This window comes from Aphidius gifuensis, linkage group LG1 (assembly GCF_014905175.1).
Source record: "Aphidius gifuensis isolate YNYX2018 linkage group LG1, ASM1490517v1, whole genome shotgun sequence".
Lineage (NCBI taxonomy): Eukaryota > Metazoa > Arthropoda > Insecta > Hymenoptera > Braconidae > Aphidius > Aphidius gifuensis.
Window position 1 is genome coordinate 20797675 of NC_057788.1, and position 21705 is coordinate 20819379.

General features: G+C 27.2%; 2 protein-coding genes across 2 annotated transcripts; one reads left to right on the top strand and one right to left on the bottom strand.

Annotated features, from left to right (window-relative positions):
• Positions 1-398: 398 nt before the first annotated feature.
• LOC122860551 lies at positions 399-3236 on the bottom strand. Its single transcript, XM_044164411.1, has 4 exons — positions 2900-3236; positions 2045-2617; positions 1645-1934; positions 399-1283 (listed from the first exon to the last, which is right to left on the bottom strand). The coding sequence occupies exons 1-4, from the start codon at positions 3234-3236 to the stop codon at positions 480-482; spliced, it is 2004 nt and encodes a 667-aa protein (XP_044020346.1). The 3' UTR covers positions 399-479.
• A 7206-nt stretch (positions 3237-10442) lies between these two features.
• On the top strand, positions 10443-21346 carry LOC122860560 (uncharacterized protein PFB0145c-like). Its single transcript, XM_044164423.1, has 11 exons — positions 10443-10554; positions 10880-11245; positions 11447-11628; positions 12888-13211; positions 13488-13956; positions 15887-16363; positions 16454-16626; positions 16825-16992; positions 19775-20098; positions 20375-20837; positions 21051-21346. The coding sequence occupies exons 1-11, from the start codon at positions 10443-10445 to the stop codon at positions 21344-21346; spliced, it is 3354 nt and encodes a 1117-aa protein (XP_044020358.1).
• Positions 21347-21705: the final 359 nt, after the last annotated feature.

Below are 21705 nucleotides of genomic sequence, written 5' to 3' on the forward strand. Positions count from 1 at the left end.
ACTATCGGGCTACCCCCTGAATCGGTTTTTTTAGCCAAAATAATCAGCTATGTAAAATTTTAGATTTTTATTTTAAGCCTATGGGGTGCCTCATGAGGAATTTTTTTTCCCATGTAAATTGCATTTGAAAGTTTTTTTTTTTACTTAAACTCAAATAATTAAAAAAATAATGAATTATTGTCCAATCTATAAACAGCATATGAAACCTGACTTTTCAATTATAAAATTAAGCTTTTGTTTCATTTTATTTTTTTCATTTTTTCATATTGTTATAAACAATTGAAATTTTGAAAAAAACTTTTTTTCAATTTTTATATAAATAATATTTTTTTTTTTATTTTATATTCATTTTAAACAAAAAAATAAGTTATATGACAGCTTAATTTTCAAATTAACATATTTATTTTTTTAAATAACATTTAAACTTAAATACAATTATAGTTTTTTAATCATTATTATTTTTATGGTTGGAGTACAAGTTATTCTTTGCGGTTTTGATGAATGATTTGAAATAGATACTGCTGTTGTTCTAGGTTTTTTGTAAGAAATCCGTTGTACTTTTTGGTCATAGCTACATGTCGTTCAGCTATGTCATTGACGACTTGCAATTGCTCAACAAACTTTAATCCTTCTTGAAAGCTCATATTATTCTCCCACAATTGAGGGTGTACGTTTAAAAAATCAGTCTTTAATTCAAAACGTTCAAACATAAATACTGATCGCTTTGTGATGAAATTACTGATATCTTTTGACACTATCTGGTCTATGTCATCGTCACTTAACTTCAATCGTGGTCGGTTTTCTAAGTTTTCTTCTACTGTCGTCATTGCTTGGACCATTTTTAATTTAATATCACAGGATATTGATTGATCAAAAAAAGAAAATCCTGCTAGATCTTCAGACAAATACCATAGGTGTAATTTGAGCTTTGATAACGCTGCTGTTGCTACCGTATTATTTATTACTTTATAACGATTTAAGCTTTGCATTAACAATAAATCATTATAAGGTGCTTTTATCGCCGAGGTTGCTGTAAACCATGATTGTATGTAAAAAATTACGACAAATAGACAAATATCTTCGAATTTTTTAATTTCATGTTTTTCGATTTTAAATTGTTTCCTGAATAAGTATATTTTAAGGCTGTATATTGCTTTCGATAGCCACCTTGCATGGTGCATTGCTCCAGGTCGTTGAAAGTGAACCCCCCGAGGTGGTGTACGTCCTAAAAATATATATGACAATTCCAAAAGCTCTCGGTTGTCGTCTCTCGGATGCTTGAACTTGAAAGAAATATAACCAAAAATTAATTTTTTTTTATAAAATAGAATAAAGAAAGTGTAATGAATTTATATGTAATAACATCAATAAATTAAGAAATAAATAAATTGATATTCTATCTAATGAGTTAAGTTAGTTTTTTAGTATAAAAGAAAATTTTAGTGTAATAATTTTTTTTTATAAAATAGAATAAAGAAAGTGTAATGAATTTATATGTAATAACATCAATAAATTAAGAAATAAATCAATTGATATTCTATCTAATGAGTTGAGTTAGTTTTTTAGTATAGAAGAAAATTTTAGTGTAATAATTTTAAATAAAAAAAAAATAAATCAAACGGTATTTTAACATTAATATTGTACCGTTAGTTGGTCTGATATAAAGTCACAAATAGCTTCCGTCTTTCCATTTAATGCCTGAACCATCGACTTTTTTTGTAATCCAGTTTCATATTGACTTACATCAATAGTATCCCAAAGCTGTTGAAAGCGTTTAAATATTTTCACATCAGGACCAATTGTTTTCTCCGACCAACAATTCTCGAAAACACTTCGTAAAATTAATTCATAAATATGATGGCGACAGGCTAAATGCAGTAAGTTTTGTTCACTCAAGGAATTTTCTAATAAAATACATGCTCCTTTTTCACATCCTTAAACAAAATAAATATTGCAAATTTAAAAAATAAACGAACCATATTAAAAAAGAAAATATGGTCAATTTTTTTCTAATATAATTATCATTTAAATAACAATATATTACCAGTATTAGTGCTTGTGGTATCAAAACACATAGCTTTTATTTGTTTTGAAATATTCCAGTCGTTCAAACTTTTGATAATAGCATCAGCTTGATTTTTTCCAGTACCGGAAACGAGTTCAGATACCTCGAGTAATTGATTTGTATTATATCCTGTTACAACAACACATAGTCTGTCGACTATTTTATGAGTGCTTATCGAAGGGAGTAATTTTCCATCCCAGTGAAGTACTAAGGATGATGGAAACTTGCGTTTTTTTTTTATTTCTGTAGCTATGTTTTTTCTAATTTCAATCCTTTTCCTATGAATCACACTTTTACTCAGAGTTGTCTTTTTTGGTGAAACTCCAAAAGCTTTTGCTGCAGCTTTTAAAATAATAGCAGCGTCACGACTACTCGTGTTGGTTCGATCAAGAGCAGTCACCAGTTCTGGATTTAAAACATTTATTTTTTTAGATTGTTCTTCGTCACTATCTTCTCTTTGACAATTATCTGGCGTATAAGACGAAGAAGATTTTTCTGATCTTGCATTGTCAGAAGCAATTGATTTATCCGATAGTTGACTTGTTTGAGAAACTAAAAAAAATATTATATTATTCATAAATCAATGAGGATCAAACTATAATCAAATCAGCTCTAATTATACAGAAATAAATTGAAAAAATCATAACGAAAACCAATTATTAGAAAAGAAAAAATTATTTAATAAAGAAGATTGTATACAAAAAAAAGAAAGAGAAATACTCAATCAAATTTTTGCCTAACAAAACGATTCAAGAGTAAAATTTAAATTCTTTATAATTGATATGAATTTATAATTTATTTATATAATCAAGTCATATATAATTAAATACATACCAATCATGTTATCTTCCGTTTCCATAAAATTTTCTTGACTAAATTCTCCAACAACACTACGACGTGGTTTATTTTTTTGATTATTTATAAAATTTTGCTGGTCTTGAGTTAAACAATAAGCTTTACTGTGAGAGACAATGTCAAAAAGCTCGTCAAGATTGCTTTTAAATTTCATTTCTCGAATTTTCTGAGACTTGGAATTTTTCCGATTGTGATTTTTTTGCAACAGCTTCCATTTTGAATGAAGTTTGATAATTTTTAAGACAGAATTTTTCTTTTCACTCGTTTGAATTCGACATAAATTCCAAACTTTTTCAACCTCATTGATAACATCCATAGCACATTGTTTTATTGTGACGTTAGATGTCTTAAGTTTGTGAAAAAATAAAGCTAAGACTTGACGGTTAGTAGGTAGTTTACGATTGGAGAGGCTTTTTATTGTAGCTCCAATAAAAAGAACATATGATGTACTCATTTTTCAATCTAATTTGCAACTACAAATATCTGATAATTAAGAACTCATTAATTTAATACTGGTATTAGCAAACACTCACTTCACTTTTTTCTCGAATATTTAATAAACAAAAAAAAAAATCCAAAATTACAAGCAAGAAAAGTTTAAATATTAATAATAGTGTCACATCTTTTGTTCAACACAATAGAATCAATACTGAAGCTTACCTACATGAGAGAATAATTACGTATTTTGTTTTTGTTTTTTTTTTTTTTTCTCACAAGATTTAATTAGATGAAGGATATTTACTCTACTTCTTCATTGGCTGAGAATTAAACGTCAACGAATCAAATTACATGTATTGAAACTCTTAAGCACAATCTAAAACTAAGCTTTCTTGTGATTGGTTAGAAAGAAAAAAAAAAAAAATTTCTCCACTCGAAGTAGGAAAATAATTACAAGTTCAGAATTTTACATATTCTTTTGTGTGAATTATTTGTGATAAACAAAAGAAAAAAATACATTATTTATATAAAAATTGAAAAAAAGTTTTTTTCAAAATTTTAATTATTTATAACAATATGAAAAAATGAAAAAAATATAATGAAACAAAAACTTAATTTTTTAATTGAAAAGTCAGGTTTCATATGCTGTTTATAGATTGGACAATAATTCATTATTTTTTTAATTATTTGAGTTTAAGTAAAAAAAAAAACTTTCAAATGCAATTTACATGGGAAAAAAAATTCCTCATGAGGCACCCCATAGGCTTAAAATAAAAATCTAAAATTTTACATAGCTGATTATTTTGGCTAAAAAAACCGATTCAGGGGGTAGCCCGATAGTTTTTTTTTTTTTGAGTCACCCTAGTGTTCCTAGTACGCGCGAGGGAAGTGAAACTTCTTTCGCAGTTTGTCGAGTTATTTTATCATGTAGATAGACTCACAAGTGTATAAGTGAGAAAGAAAGGAATATAAACACAGAGTTTTTCTCCATGGTCCAGTAAAAAACAAAAATCATGTACAATTTCTTTTGGTTTTTTAATTTTATTTTTTTTTCGAATCAAGAATCGGATTTTTAGAACATCAATTTTCTTTATTGATTCTGCCATTTTTTTTCTCACGAATTTATTAATCTTTAAATTTGTAATAATTTCAATAATAATAATAATCTAATTAATAATGAAAACAATAATATTGATAATGATCAAAATAATATGTTACTAATATAAAAAATGATATCAATATGATATTAATAATAATAACTCCAATAACATTATCTTTTAATAATAACAAGATCAATAGGGGCTCATTTCGTGTATTTTGTTTTTTGTTTATTATGAATAATGTTTATTTATAGATTTATGCGATTATAAATTAATAAAAAAAAAAAAAATTTTCATAATTTCTTCATCTTATGAATTTCATTATTAAATTATATTCAGCAATATCATTTAAATAATATCTACAAACAAACAATTTTCGAAAGAATTAAATCTGGTACTAAACGATATTCAAATTTGTTATTAGAGGTGAAAAAACGACATTTTTACTAGATATTGAATATTGATAAATATTTTAAACAATAGTTATTTATTAATGCACAATTTTATAGATTCATTGACTTTATTAATTTTCATTTTTTTTAATCCCACAGAAAAGAAAAAATGTCAATTAGTAACGGGTAAACAACATAAATAAATTAATAAATTGAAGAAAAACAAATGAAATATTCTTTCAAAAACTAATTAAATGAATCGAAGGTTTCATTTTTTGTTTTCATTTTAGGATGATAATAATATCGATCATTATAATAGTAATATTTTTCAAAGGATTTATTATCAATTTATTCAGTTATTATTGATATATGATTAAAAATATTATCGAAATTATTACTGTTACGATCCGTACAATATATAATAATAACAATAATTTCAATAATATTATGAATCATAATAATATTATTATTAATTTCAAAATAAAATCAATGATATTGATAATAATAATAATAATAATAATAATAACATACAAACTATCAATATCAATAATATTATTAATAATTATATTTTAAATATTTCTGTCATTATTATTATTATTAATTGATAATATTATTGTTATTATTACTATAAATATGATTATTAATATTATGATGATTATTGATAATATTATTGAAGTTATTTTTATTATTATTATTTATACTATAAATTTTTATTATTTTATACTATACTGTACATGTATACTATTTTATTTTTATCAGCCTTATTATATTGACCAAATTGATGACACTTTCAACTGTATTTAAATTCGATATACTCATTCAACGCCATATACTTTTTCACAGACACCGTATTTATTTCTTTCTCACTCAATCTTATTAAGCATATGGGCAAACGCTTGTGTGCTAGAGAGGGGACTGAGTGTCACTACTAAGTGTCACTGCCGAGTGTCAGTCCCGAGCGTCAGTGCCGAGTGTCAGTGCCGAGCGTTACATACAATTTTTTTCTAACTACCCAACGTAAAGAAGTTTCACTTCAAAAAGACTGTGATGATTCAAGTAATGCTAAAAATATACGAATTGCTTCTTCAAAAGAAAACTTAGTTGAAAAATTATATATGATTGATTTTATTGAAGAGGAAGAAAAATTATTTACAGAAGAAAGTATAACCATTGAAGATGAAATGTTGCCAGTTACAGATGATTCAATTGATGTTGATGAAATTAATAACTCCAACAATCACTCAATTGCACTAAATATAAATTCAAATGAAATTTTAAATTTTGTTAAAGATAAAAATCAAAGTTGCTTGAATGAAGTAATTGAAAATGTTAATCATCCAAAAACCACAAGAATCAGTACTGGTTCACTTGCTCCTAGAAAATATAGTTGTTGGGAAGAATATAATGATAGTTTAAGCTCTACCACAGACAAAAATTATTTTGATGATGATTATGATGATGTTGATGATGATGATGATTTTAATGATGTTGATGTCGATGATGATATGATTAACCTAAATAAAAATAAAAATCTTAAAGATGAAATCAAAATAGTTGGTGATATTTCTTTCGAAGAGAAAACACGTGTCGTTAAATTGGCGATAGAACATCCAACTTGGTCATTAAATATGTTAAGAGAACACAGTGGATGTAAAAATATTAAAGGTCGCCATCAAGTTGAACGGTGGAAAAAACAGATTGAACAAGGAGGATCTTTTCGTCAGAAAATGAATTTTTTAAATAACTGGGTTGTGAATAAGTGCATTGAGAACCAAAAAAAAGGAGAAATAATTACAAATAAAAGAATTAAAGCATGGGGACTTGAAGCAAAGAAAAATTTTAAACCTATAAAATTTTTAGCAACTACTGGCTGGATAACATTATTCAAAAAGAACTATAACATTACTGGTAAATCGAGAAATTTAAAAATTAATTATAACTTGCAAAAAAAAAAATCATCTTCACACTCAAGAGTTTACATTCCCTATGATATAAAAGTTAAGGTCGTTAATCTTGCAATTAAAAATCCCCATTGGAGTTTATAAATGCTAAGAGAACAAAGTGGTTGTAATAATCTTAAAAGCATCAGACAACTTTACAATGGGAAACACGTTCTTAGTAATTAATAACATAAGAGCCACAAGTCTTTCAACTAAAAAATTTAATCCTACTTCAGTTAAATACGATGATGATGATAACGATACAATTTCAATTAAAGCCAGAGACAGACGAGGGCAAATTTGGAGATACTTTACTTTTTGGGCCTTATTAGATTTGATATGCCCATTTTTGGACATGGCCCAATTCCAAATATTGACCGATCAATTCCGGCAATGTTTTTATCAACGACGCTTCATCTGTAGACTCTACGATATTTTTTTCAAATTTTTCGGTCGTTTATTTTTTTTTTTTATTCAACGATATGTAGTGTCACAAACTTTTTTTTTACATTATTTTTGTAAACAGCAAGAAAAAAATAAAAATCCTACGGAACACTTAGGGTGCACCTTGGGGAACTTGACTATCTTTTTATTTTTTATTTATTACAGTTATGTGATGTGGCATAAATATTGAAAAATACTTGCTTCATGTGAAAATAAAAATATAAAAATATATAATCTAATTTTTTAAATAATTGTTATGGTCCAATAAAAATGCCTATTTATATCTGTGCTCATGCTTTCTCTTGACACTGTTGACGTTGAATATTCTTTAATATTTTTTTTTTTTTTCCTCTACATTTTTTATTCAAATTATCCTTACTTTTAGCCCGTTTATTCATTATTTTTTTTGATTGCATACGTCTTTTTTTAATCCAAGCTTGTTTACCAAGTGATTGACCATAATAACCAATTCCTTTATTTGACGTCTTGATTCAATTTCTAATGTTCTATTCAAGATAAAAAAAAAACAATGAATTTTTATATTGATAGACAACAAATTGTAGTTACAATTAAATAATTTTACCGTCGATGAAGTAATAATAATCTTTTTCTATAGAGATGCCGCGATAATCGATAATATCGCGACAAGACGATACGATAATGCTATTTTTTATCGTATCGTCGTCACGACACGATACGATATTTGACTGACGATAACCGATAAAATTATCGTGTTATCGCGATAATGTCGGAAAAAATATACATTTAAACCAAACCAAAATTCTCGTATTGTTAAACTCCACAAAATGTTAAATTAAAGAAAAAATAGATTACTGCAACATATAACATTGGATATATTAATCTAACAATATGAAATTAATATAAATTATAATAATATGATAATTGATATAATAATTTTATATAAATTATATAAAACGTTGTTGCATGTGCTATAATATATTTTTTTTTAATTGTTTTTCAAGTTTTCCTTCAATATCATTTGCCAATGAGCTTTTAAACCATGAATTTAAACATAATAAACTTTTAGCATGATAATTTTTACTCAGATCATTCATGTCATTTACTTATTGTCCTTAAGATGATTCTTCCTGTTTTTATAATGTTTTTGTATGTCAAAAATATTTGAAAATTTCACTGTAACTTATACTCGAAAAAAAAAATATCGTCGATAATGTCGATAACGCACGATACGATACGACAACGCCTATGACGATACGATAATAAGACGACACGATAATCTGATTTTTTGTCGAATTTTTAGACGACACGATACGATAACGACAATTATCTTTCGCGACACGATACGATAATCCGCCAATTATCGTATCGTATCGTATCGCGGCATCTCTATTTTTCTAGCTTCAGCTCTTTCAACTTCTCTTATTCTCAAGAATGCTTGGCATCTTTTTGTTCTAATAGTATACGACCAATCAATACAACTGTACCAAAAACAAATACATACATATACATATAAATAATTCCATTAAAACTTGCTGATATATTTTATCATTGTATACTGAATCATTGCCATCATTTGACTTACTAGGATTACTTAGACTTTGACAAATCAAATTTGATGTTATTGTTTTTTTCTGAACTCTTTAAATAATTATAAATTGATTTCAATTTATCACAATCACAATGCCATGGATTATCATGTAGAAATATTCGTTGTAAATTATTTTTTGAGGAGAATATACCTTTTGAAAAATTTTCACTCAATCTGTTATCTAAATAATCATTGATAGATTTTTTAAAAATTAATTTAAATAATAATTATTGCATTATATACCTGATAAATCAAGACCAAATAATAATTGAATATTTAAAAACTTTTAGTTCAAGTGGAGACAGACCCTGGTGGAAATAATTTCTCCGTAAAACTCCGGAAATACTTCGTAAAATTCCGAAAAAATCCGTAAAATTCCGGAAAACTCCGTATCGCTCCGGGATTGGCCCATTAAAATTTTTTGGTCATTTACTTTCCTTCATTTTACACGGGAATTCGAGTATTCGAATAATCCGGAGCAATTTCGGAATAATCCGGAGCAATTCCGGAGAGTTATTTCCACCAGGGCGATGCAACCGAGGGCAAATTTGGAAATTAAATACGAACTACGAAGCTGATAATGTTGGGAAATTGAATACTCATCAACGATTTTCACTGGCTGGATCAATCGTTATCAGGTTTTTTTGTTTTGTTAATGATCGTTAATCAATTATTTGATTTTATCACAACAAAAGTAAAAAAAATTCTAGTTACCTAATTTCAGAGATACATTTATTCATAATGTCTACTATTTATTTAAACTATATCAACTATTCACTATATAGAATTTGTATAAATTATTTTTCAAATATTGATATCTTTTTTAGTATGTAGAATTTTTTTTTTTTTCCATGCATGGAGGTGTAGACCTCCATGATCTAATGACATTTTAAATTTAAATGAAGATTATATTCTAGTTTTTTTTTTCACTTCAATATATTCTAAAGGATCAGACGAATTTTGATATTGCTTGTTATTTTTATAAAAAAAGAAATGAATAAATAAAATGTTGAGTTTATTTACATTTCTCATTTCTCATTCAATTTACATTAATTAATTAAATAAAAAATAGAATATACAAACCTGACTTGCCATTGTATTTTTTTAGGTATATACATTTAAATATTTTTAAAATTGCCTCCTTTAGTCTCTCTTACTCTGCTATACAATATACATTATATTTATGAAAACGCGGCTTAATATTTACATGTTCGATTATTTGTAAACGAACATGTAAACGGACATGTAGGCACACATGTGCAAATACGTACATGTATACATGCATACGCACATGGTGGCACTACCCGGCTTCCGTAGGCTTCCGTAGTATTATTAGTTTCATGTGTTCCATTTATTAAAAATCCTTCAAGTATAAAACACCAATAAAAAATCGTAAACATTGCAAATACAACAATCAGAAGCTACGTAACTTAAAAAAACAAATCCGAAAAATAATTCATTAATAAGATGGAACAATTTGATAAACATCAGCTTGAAAAAACTGATCAACAATTGTTTACTGACTCATTTAATTTTTGTTGGGAACTTTTAAAAAAAAAAGAATATTATCTCTGTGAACGTGAGACTAATATGTTTTCAAAGTTGTCATTCAATTATGGTCATGACATGTATGAGGCCATGGTGACATTTATGAAGAAAATTATAAAATCCAATGAACACAAAGTTGCAGTTGAAAAATCAAAAGTTGAATCAATAAAAATTGTAACAACAGAAGCTACTCGTGATTCAGGTTATGATGATAATTGTGACCAATTGGATCAACAACAACAACGACAACAACAACAACATCAACAACAACAACGACAACAACAACAACAACAACAACAACAACAACAACAACAACAACAACAACATCAACAACAACAGCAACAACAACAACAACAAGTTGACAAAGTGAACATTGACATCAACAACAGTCAAGACAAAATGATATCAAAAAAAAGAAAAATATCAGTTGATGAAATTCATTCAAAAAAGATGTTCAAAGCAGGTATGTTTTAAATGATGTTGAATTTATTAATTTGTCATTTGATTCAATTTATTTTATTTTTCAGATAACAAAAAAAATAACTGTGATGTTTCAAGTAATGCTAAAAATATACAAACTGCTTCTTCAAATGAACACTCAAGTGAAAAATTACATATGATTGATTTTATTAAACAGGAAGAAGCATCATTTATAGAACAAAGTATTACAATTAAAGATGAAATGTTGCCAGTCACAGATGATTCAATTGATGTTGACAAAATGAATAACTCGAATGATCACTCAATTGGACTAGGAATGAATTCGAATGAAATTTCTAATTCGTACAACAATAATAATCAAAGTTGCTCGAATAAAGTCATTGACAATATTAAACATCAAAAAAACACAAGACTGAGTACTGGATCACTTGCTCCTAAAAAATATAGTTTTTGTACAGGAGAAGATGATGGCCTAAGCTCTACCACAGACAAAAATGACCTTGATGATAATGATATTGATGTTGATGTTAACGATGATAATGATATTGATGTTGATGTTAACGATGATAATGATATTGATGTTGATGATGGTGATGATGAGAATGATAATAACTTAAATCAAAATGAAAAACTTGAAAATAAAATTAAAGTAGGTGATGAAATTTCTTTTCAAGAAAGAGCACGTGTAGTTAAATTGGCAACTGAAAATCCAACTTGGTCATTAAGTATGTTGAGGAAACATAGTGGATGTAAAAATATTCATAACTATGATCAAGTTGGAGTGTGGAAAAAACAGATACAACAAGGAGGATCAAATCGTGAAAAAAAAAATTGTGTAAATAACTGGGTTATAAATAAGTGCATTGAAAACCAAAAAAAAGGAGAAACAATTACACATCACAAAATTAAAACATGGGCACTTGAAGCAAAAAAAATATTTAAACCAATAAATTTTTCAGCAAATAAAACCTGGTTAAACAATTTGAAAATAAACCACGAAATTACTGGTAAATCAAATAATCTACAAATTAATTGTAACTTGCAAAAAGAAAAATCATTTTCATACTCAAGAGTTTACATTCCCTATGAAATAAAATTTAATGTTGTTAATCTTGCAAATGAAAATCCCCATTGGAGTTTAGAAATGCTAAGAGAACAAAGTGGTTGTAATAATCTTGACAACATTTGTCAACTTAACAATTGGAAACAATTTGTTAGTAATTTCAATAAGAAAAGGGCCACTAGTCTTTCCACTGGAAAAATGTAATTCTACTTCAGTACAGTACGAATATGATAATGAAGATAAAAGTACATGACAAGTTCAAGTGAGGACAAAGGCAAACAAAGGCAAATTTGAAGATTAAATAACGAAGCTGATAATGTTGAAAAATTATTTTCTTACTAACTATTTTTACTGGCTGGATCAATCATTATCAAGTCGTATTTTTTTTTATCAGTCATTGGATTTCATCACAACAAAAGTAACAAATTCTAGTTACTTGATATCGAAAATACTTTTATAAATAAATGTCTAACAAATTATTATTAATAAATTTATATGATTTTTAAAACAATTGTCTTGAATATTTAATTCTTACCTATATGTATTCTTCTACATTCATCAATTATTATACTATTATTAATTCTTATTATCTTCAATATCTAAAAATTTTATTAAATTTGAAAAATGATAAATATACTTATTTGTTTTTTATAAAAAAAATTAAAATAATTCAACTGCATCAAAATATGTAAATTATTTTTTTATTACAGTTATTTAATGTGGCACAAATATTGAGAAATAATAATTTAATTTTGTTCATAATTAAACGTACGATTGTTGTGGTCAAATGAAAATACGTAATTATATCTCTGTTCATGGTTTTCATGAAAATTTTCGCGGCATTCTCTTGCCGGTTTCTCCATATTGCTCCATATCAGCTGATTATTAGTTCCAACTTTTAAGTGTTTATTATTAAAAATCTTTCAAGTATAAAACAACAATAAAAACATTGTAAACTTTGCGAATACAATAATCAAAAACCACATAGATTAAAAAAACAAATTAAAAAAATATAGGTATTTATTATTAAGATGGAAGAATTTGATAAACATCAGTTTAAGGAAATTGATCAACAATTGTTTACTGACTTATTTAATGCTTGTTGGGAACTTTTAAAAAGTAAAGAATATTATCTCTGTCAACGTGAAACCAATATATTTTCAAAGATGTCATTAAATTATGGTCATGACATGTTTGAGGCCATGGTGATATTTATGAAGAAAATTATAATATCCAATAAACATAAAGCTGTCATTAAAAAATCAAAAGTTGCATCAATAAAAATTGTAACAGCAGAAACATCTCGTAACTTAGGTTATGGTGATAATTATAATCAACAACAACAAGTTGACAAAGTGAACATTGACATCAACAATAGTCAAGACAAAATCATATAAAAAAAAAGAAAAATACCAGTTGATAAATTTCATTCCAAGAAGAGGTTCAAAGCAGGTATATTTTCAATGTTTTTAAGACTTTTGTTAATTATTGTCATTTGATTCAATTTCTTTTATTTTTCAGATAACAAAAAAAATAACTGTGATGATTCAAGTAATGCTAAAAATATACAAACTGCTTCTTCAAATGAACACTCAAGTGAAAAATTACATATGATTGATTTTATTAAACAGGAAGAAGCATCATTTATAGAACAAAGTATTACAATTCAAGATGAAATGTTGCCAGTCACAGATGATTCAATTGATGTTGACAAAATGAATAACTCGAATGATCACTCAATTGGACTAGGAATGAATTCGAATGGAATTTCTAGTTCGTACAACAATAATAATCAAAGTTGCTCGAATAAAGTCATTGACAATGTTGATCATCAAAAAAACACAAGAATTAGTACTGGATCACTTGCTCGTAAAAAATATAGTGTTTATACAGGAGAAGATGATGAACTAAGCTCTACTACAGACGAAAAATACTATGATGATGATGATGATGATGTGAATTGCCTAAATCAAAATGAAAATCTTGAAGATAAAATTAAAATAATTGACGGTATCTCTTTCGAAGAAAAAACACGTGTAATTAAATTGGCAATAGAAAATCCAAATTGGTCATTAGACTTGTTGAGAGAACACAGTGGATGTAAAAGTGTTAGGGCCCGCCGTCAAGTTGAAGGGTGGAAAAAACAGATTCAACGAGGAGGAACTCTATGTCAGAAAATGAACTTGGTAAATAACTGGGTTATAAATAAGTGCATTGAGAACCAACAAAAAGGAGAAGTAATTACAAATAAAAAAATTAAAACATGGGGGCTTGAAGCAAATAAAATATTTAAACCGATAAAATTTTCAGCACATGATAGCTGGTTAAGAAAATTGAAAAAAAACAACGAAATTACTGGTGAATCATATAATCTTAAAATTAATTGTAACATGCAAAAAAAAAAAATTATTTTCATACTCGAAAATTTTCGTTCCCCATGAAATAAAAGTTGAAGTTGTTAATCTTGCAAATAATAATCCACATTGGAGTTTGAAAATGCTAAGAGAACAAAGTGGTTGTAATCATCTTGAAAACATCAGTTAACTCTACAATTGGAAACATGCTGTTTTTCAGCACGTAATAGCTGGTTAAGAATTTCAAAAATAAACCACGATATTACTGGTAAACCAAATAATCTAAAAATTAATTGCAACTTACAAAAAAAAAAATCATTTTCTTTATCCAACACTTACGTTCCCTACGAAATAAAAGCTAAAGTTGTTAATCTTGCAAATAAAAATCCCCATTGGAGTTTGGATATGTTGAAAGAACAAAGTGGTTTTAATATTGAAAACATCAATCAACTCCGTTATTGGAAACAAACTGTTAGAAAATTCAATAAGAAAAAGGCCACCAGTTTCTCTACTGGATCAACTGTTTCTAAAAAATTAAATTCTACTTCAGTAAAATATAATGATGAAGATAAAAATACAAGTTCAAGTGGAAACAGATGTAAACGAGGTCAAATTTGAAAATCAAATACAAACTTCGAACCTGATAATGTTGGAAACCTAATTAATCACTAACTAATTTTACTGGTTGATAATTGTTGTTGATCAATCATTGGACTTCATCACAACAAAAGTTTTTTATAAAAAATATTGAAATAATTTGACTATATCAAAATGTTAATTATTTATTTATTACAGTTAGGTGATGTGGCATAAATATTAAACAATAATAATCTACAAAAATGTAAATAACTTATTTCATGTGAGAATAAAAATATGAAAAACAATAATCTAGTTTTGTAAATAATCAAATATACAGTTGTAGTCAATTAAAATGCCTAATTATATAATTCATCTATTCATGATTTCCATGAAAACTGTCGCGCCACTCTCGGACCTCCGGCCAGTTTCTCTCCTCACCGTGGAAGTCTACAAAACTTCTAATATAAAAACGATAAAAACATATCAGTTCCACGTGTGTGGTATTATCTTGTATGGCATTTGATTGTAAACATTGTAAATACAACAATCAGAAACGACATAACGTAAGAGAACAAGTTTATTAAAAAAATGGCACAATTGGATAAACATGAGCTTGAGAAAACTGATCAACAATTGTTTACTGATTCATTTAATTTTTGTTGGGAACTTTTGAAAAAAAAAGAATATTATCTGAGTGAACGTGAGACCAACCTATATTCAAGGTTGTCATCAAATTATGGTCAAGACATGTATGATGCCATGATGATAATTATGAACAAAATTGTAAAATCCAATAAACACGAAATTGCAGTTAAAAAATCAAAAGTTGGATTAATAAAAAATGTAGCACCAGAAGCCACTTGTGACTCAGGTTATGATAATAATTATGATCAATTTAATCAACAACAACAACAACAACAACAAGCTGACAAAGTGAACATTGACAAGAGTGATGACAAGATTATAGTAAAAAGAAGAAAAATATCAGTTGATAAAATTCACTTCAAGGAAATGTTTAAAGCAGGTATATTATAATGTATAAATGTTGTTAAGATTTTTATTAAATTGTATATTTACTAAATTTATTTTCTTTTTAGATAACGATAAAAATAACTTTGATGATTCAAGTAAGGCTGGAAATATACAAATTGCTTCTTCTAATGAAAACTCAATTGACAAATTACATATGCTTGATTTTATTAAAAAGGAAGAAGAATTATTTACAGAACAAAGTATAACCATTAAAGATGAATTGTTGTCAATTACAGATGACTCACTTGATGCTGATGAAATAAATAATTCTCACGATCACTCAATTGGACTAAAAATAGAGTCAAATAAAATTTCCAATTTATTTAAAAATAATCATCAAAGTTGTTCGAATGAAGTCATTGAAAATGTTGAACATCAAAGAAACACAAGAATTCGTACTGGATCACTTGCTCCTAAAAAATATAGTTTTTATACAGAAGAGGATGATGATCTAAGTTCTACCACAGACAAAAATGACCTCGATGATGATGATGATAATGGTAATGTTAGTGTTGATGCTGATGACGATGCTGATGACGATGGTGATGATGATGATGATGATGATAAAAGCTTGAATCGAAATAAAAACCGTGAAAGTGAAATTAAAATAACTAGTGAAATTTCTTTTGAAGTAAAAACACGTGTAGTTGAATTGGCAACAGAAAATCCAACATGGTCATTAAATATGTTGAGAAAACACAGTGGATGTAAAAATATTGATGGCCGCCGTCAAATTGAAGTGTGGGAAGAACATATTGAACAAGGAGGATCTTATCGTGAAAGAATGATTTTTTTAAATAACTGCGTTATGAATAAGTGCATTGAAAACAAAAAAAAAGGAGAAATAATTACAAATAAAAAAATTCAAACATGGGGACTTGAAGCCAAAAAAATATTTAAACCGATACAATTTTCTGCAAGTAATAGCTGGTTACGGATGTTTAAGAAAAACCATGAAATTACTGGTAAACCATATAATCTAAAAATAAATTGTAACTTGCAGAAAAAAAAATCATCTTCTTACTTAAGAGTTTCGGTTCCCTATGATATTAAAGTTAGAGTTGTTAATCTTGCAAATAAAAATCCACGTTGGAGTCTGAAAATGCTGAGAGAAGGAAGTGGTTGTAAAAATCTTGAAACTATGAATCAACTCAACTATTGGAAAAAAGTCGTTAGAAATTCCAATAAGAACAGCTGAGCCTCTAGTCTTTCCACTGGAAAAAATGAATTCTTCAGTACAATATGAATGTGATGATGAAGATAAAAATACAAATTTAAGTGGAGACAGAAGAAAACGAGGGCAAATTTCGGAGCTGATCATGTTAGTATTATTCACAAATTTTTTTCAATGGCTGGATCAATCATTTTAAAGTTTTTTTTTTTTTGTCAATGATCGTTGATCAATCATAACATTTCATCACAACAAAAGTAACATATTCTATTTACCTAATACTTTTATGAATAAATGTTTCAATAATTATTATTAATAAATTTATATAATTTGTAAAACAATTGTTTTGACTATTTTATTTTGACATGTATTTTTTATTTATCAATTATACTCTTATTAGTTATGATCTATGATTTATAGACTATGAATTATGATTCTTATTGTTAGCACATCTAACTAAAATAAAATATATCAGCTGTTTAAAATTTATAACAATTAATATAATTAACAACTTGGATATTATGTTTAATTCAAGTATGATGATGTTGGACATTTAAGATTTTCTTGATTGTCGTCAATGACTCATCATCATTGTCCTTAGAATCTATAAAATTTCGATCAATAATTTTAGCAACAGTAAATGTGAAAAACAAAATTATTATTAAATTTAAAAAATGATAAATATATCCTGGTTTTTTATGAAAAAATGTAAATAATAATGAATATTTATACAAGTGTAAAATATAATTTAAAAAGTATTCGAAGTTTTGCTGGCAAGTAATATTTTGAAAAAAGTGCAGATGAAGGTTCAGATAGTATTGGAGATGATTTAGACGATATTAAGTTTGTGTGATTTATTTGGAACATTAACAAATACATTCTTAAAAATACTACACATGAATTTATTTTTTAATATAATTTTTTTTATGCAGTTTTTTTAATTTTTTTTTTTATATATTTTCTAAAATTAATTTAAAAAAATTAAAAAAATATTTTAAATTGATTGTTTTGTAAACGTCATAAGAACATGATGAACTGGGCAAGATTTGACAATGTGTTCTTTTTCAATGGAGATTGTGATTATTACCAGAGCTGGGAAGTTCGTCTGTTATTTCAGCTTGCCGTAAATACCATGGCAACATGGTGAAATATAGTTTAAAAAAAAGACGATCTGAACCTCGTACATGGAAAAAATGGCCTCAAAAAATGGCCTTATTTTTTTTCGGCTTCTTAAAAATGGCTTTATGTTTTTGGCCATTTTTTGAGGCCATTTTTAAGAGGCCAAAAAAAATAAGGCCATTTTTTAAGGCCATTTTTAAGAGGCCAAAAATATAAGGCCATTTTTAAGGGCCAAAAAAAATAAGGCCATTTTAAAGGGCCATTTTTTCCATGTACGAGGTTCAGATCGTCTTTTTTTTAAACTATATTTCACCATGTTGCCATGGTATTTACGGCAAGCCGAAATAACAGACGAACTTCCCGGCTCTGATTATTACGTATCGAAATTTCAATTGTAATAATTAGATATCTTTTTATTGTTTTTTTAATCTATATTTGAATTTTTTTCCCTGGTGAAAATTATTTCTCTGTAAAATTCCGGAAAGCTCCGTATCGCTCCCGAATTGGCTCATTAAAATCTTTTGGTCGTTTATTTTCCTTCATTTTACACAGTAATTCGAGTATTTTGGAATTGCTACGGATTTCTCGTATTTTTCCAAATTTTTTCGAAGTGATCCAATTCTGGAATAATCCGGAGCAATTTCGGAGAAATATTTCCACCAGGGTTTGAAAACGAAAATCATAGGGGGTAAGAGTCTGCCGTTGCTACATAATATCTATATATTATAATTTCGAATATGATTCCGATAATCTGAACTGGATTTATAATATTTTCGTACCATTTTATTTCAACTTAATTTTTAAGGCTCGTATCTTTTTGTCAACAAACAAATATTCATCTGTGAAACAATTGTCTTGAATATACATGTTGATTCTTATAAGTATTCTTCTACATTCATTAATTATTATGCTATTATTGATTCTTATTGTCTTTAATATTTCAAAATTCGAAGAATGATAAATATACTTACTTATCTGTTTTTTATAAAAAAAATTAAAATAATTTAACTGCATCAAAATATGTAAATTATTTTTTATTAGTGTTATTTAATGTGGCACAAATATTGAGAAATAATAATTTTTTTTATAATTAAATGTACGATTGTTGTGGTCAAATGAAAATACGTAATTATATCTCTGTTCATGGTTTTCATGAAAATCTTCGCGGCATTCTCTTGCCGGTTTCTCCCACTGAAATATAATAAAACTGGAAGCCGAACTTCGTGTCTCCAAGAGAGAAACTCAATGGTTGGCCTGTTGTCCTTGTCGGTACAGTCACGTCAACTATAATTGGTTGAGACTACTGAAATATAATGTAACTTTTATACCGTGTAGTACTAGTTTGTTTTGACGTTGACTGTACAAGATTTAATGTGCGCATGCGTGAGTGAGAGGGAATGCCAACCAATATATTGCTATCTCTGGCGACACTCCGTGCATTGGCTATAAGCATAGGAGTTCACCTTCCAGTTTTATTATATTTCAGTGGTTTCTCCACATTGCTCCATATCAGCTGATTATTAGTTCCAACTTTTAAGTGTTTTATTATTAAAAATCTTTCAAGTATAAAACAACAATAAAAACATTGTAAACTTTGCGAATACAACAATCAAAAACCACAAAGATTAAAAAAACAAATTTGAAAAATATATTCATTATTAAGATGGAAGAATTTGATAAACATCAGTTTAAGAAAATTGATCAACAATTGTTTACTGAGTCATTTAATGCTTGTTGGGAACTTTTAAAAAGTAAAGAATATTATCTCTGTCAACGTGAAACCAATATATTTTCAAAGATGTCATTAAATTATGGTCATGACATGTTTGAGGCCATGGTGATATTTATGAAGAAAATTATAATATCCAATAAACATAAAGCTGTCATTAAAAAATCAAAAGTTGCATCAATAAAAATTGTAACAGCAGAAACATCTCGTAACTTAGGTTATGGTGATAATTATAATCAACAACAACAAGTTGACAAAGTGAACATTGACATCAACAACAGTCAAAACAAAATGATATCAAAAAAAAGAAAAATACCAGTTGATAAATTTCATTCCAAGAAGAGGTTCAAAGCAGGTATATTTTCAATGCTTTTAAGACTTTTGTTAAATATTGTAATTTGATTTAATTCATTCTATTTTTCAGATAACAAAAAAAATATCTGTGATGATCCAAGTTATGCTCAAAATATACAAATTGCTTCTTCAAATGAAAACTTAGTTGAAAAATTATATATGATTAATTTGATTGAAAAGGAAAAAAAATTATTTACAGAACAAAGTATAACCATTAAAGATGAAATGTTGTCAATTACGGATGATTCAATTGATGTCGACAAAATGAATAACTCGAACGATCACTCCATTGGACTAGAGATAAAGTCAAATGAAATTTCCAATTTATTCAATGGTAATAATCAAAGTTGCTCGAATAAAGTCATTGACAATCTTGATCATCAAAAAAACACAAGAATTAGTACTGGATCACTTGCTCGTAAAAAATATAGTGTTTATACAGGAGAAGATGATGAACTAAGCTCTACTACAGACGACAATTACTCTGATGATGATGATGTGAATTGCTTAAATCAAAATGAAAATCTTGAAGATAAAATCAAAATAATTGACGATATCTCTTTCGAAGAAAAAACACGTGTAGTTAAATTGGCCAGCGAAAATCCAAGTTGGTCATTAGACTCGTTGAGAGAACACAGTGGATGTAAAAGTGTTAGGGACCGCCGTCAAGTTGAAGGGTGGAAAAAACAGATTGAACAAGGAGGATCTCCTCGTGAAAAATATAACTTTGTTAATGACTGGGTTTTAAATAAGTGCATTGAGGCTCAAAAGAAAGGAGAAGTACTTAGAAACAAAAAAATTAGAAAATGGGGACTTGAAGCAAAAAAAATATTTAACCCTATAAAATTTTCAGCAGGTCCTTACTGGCTAACAATGTTCAAAAAAAACTATGAAATAACTGGTAAACCAAATAATCTAAGGATTGATTGTAATTCTCTAAGAAAGGAATCATTTACTTTCTCGAAAATTTTCGTTCCCCATGAAATAAAAGCTAAAATTGTTAATCTTGCAAACGAAAATCCTCATTGGAATTTAAAAATGCTAAGAGAGCAAAGTGGTTGTAATAATCTTGAAACTATGAATCAACTTTACCGTTGGAAAAGAGTTGTTAGAAATTTAAATAATAAAAGAGCTACTTGTCTTTCCACATAAAAAATTTAATTCTACTTAGTACAATACGAATATAATATCATATGATAAAGATAAAAATACAAGTTTAAGTGGAGACAAAGCAAACGAGGGCAGATTTGAATATTAAATAGCTGACGACGTTGGAAAATTAATAACTTACCAATCATTTTTACTGGTTGATAATGATCGTTGAGCATTGAACTGTGGAGTATGGACACTTCAATCTGTTGATTTTTTTCTTATTACTCTTGACACTGATGACCGTGAATAACTTTTAATACTTTTATTTTTTTCTCTACATTTTCTATTCAAATTATCCTCACTTTTAGCACGTTTATTTATTATTTTTTTTTTTTTGATTGCATATGTCTTTTTTTAAT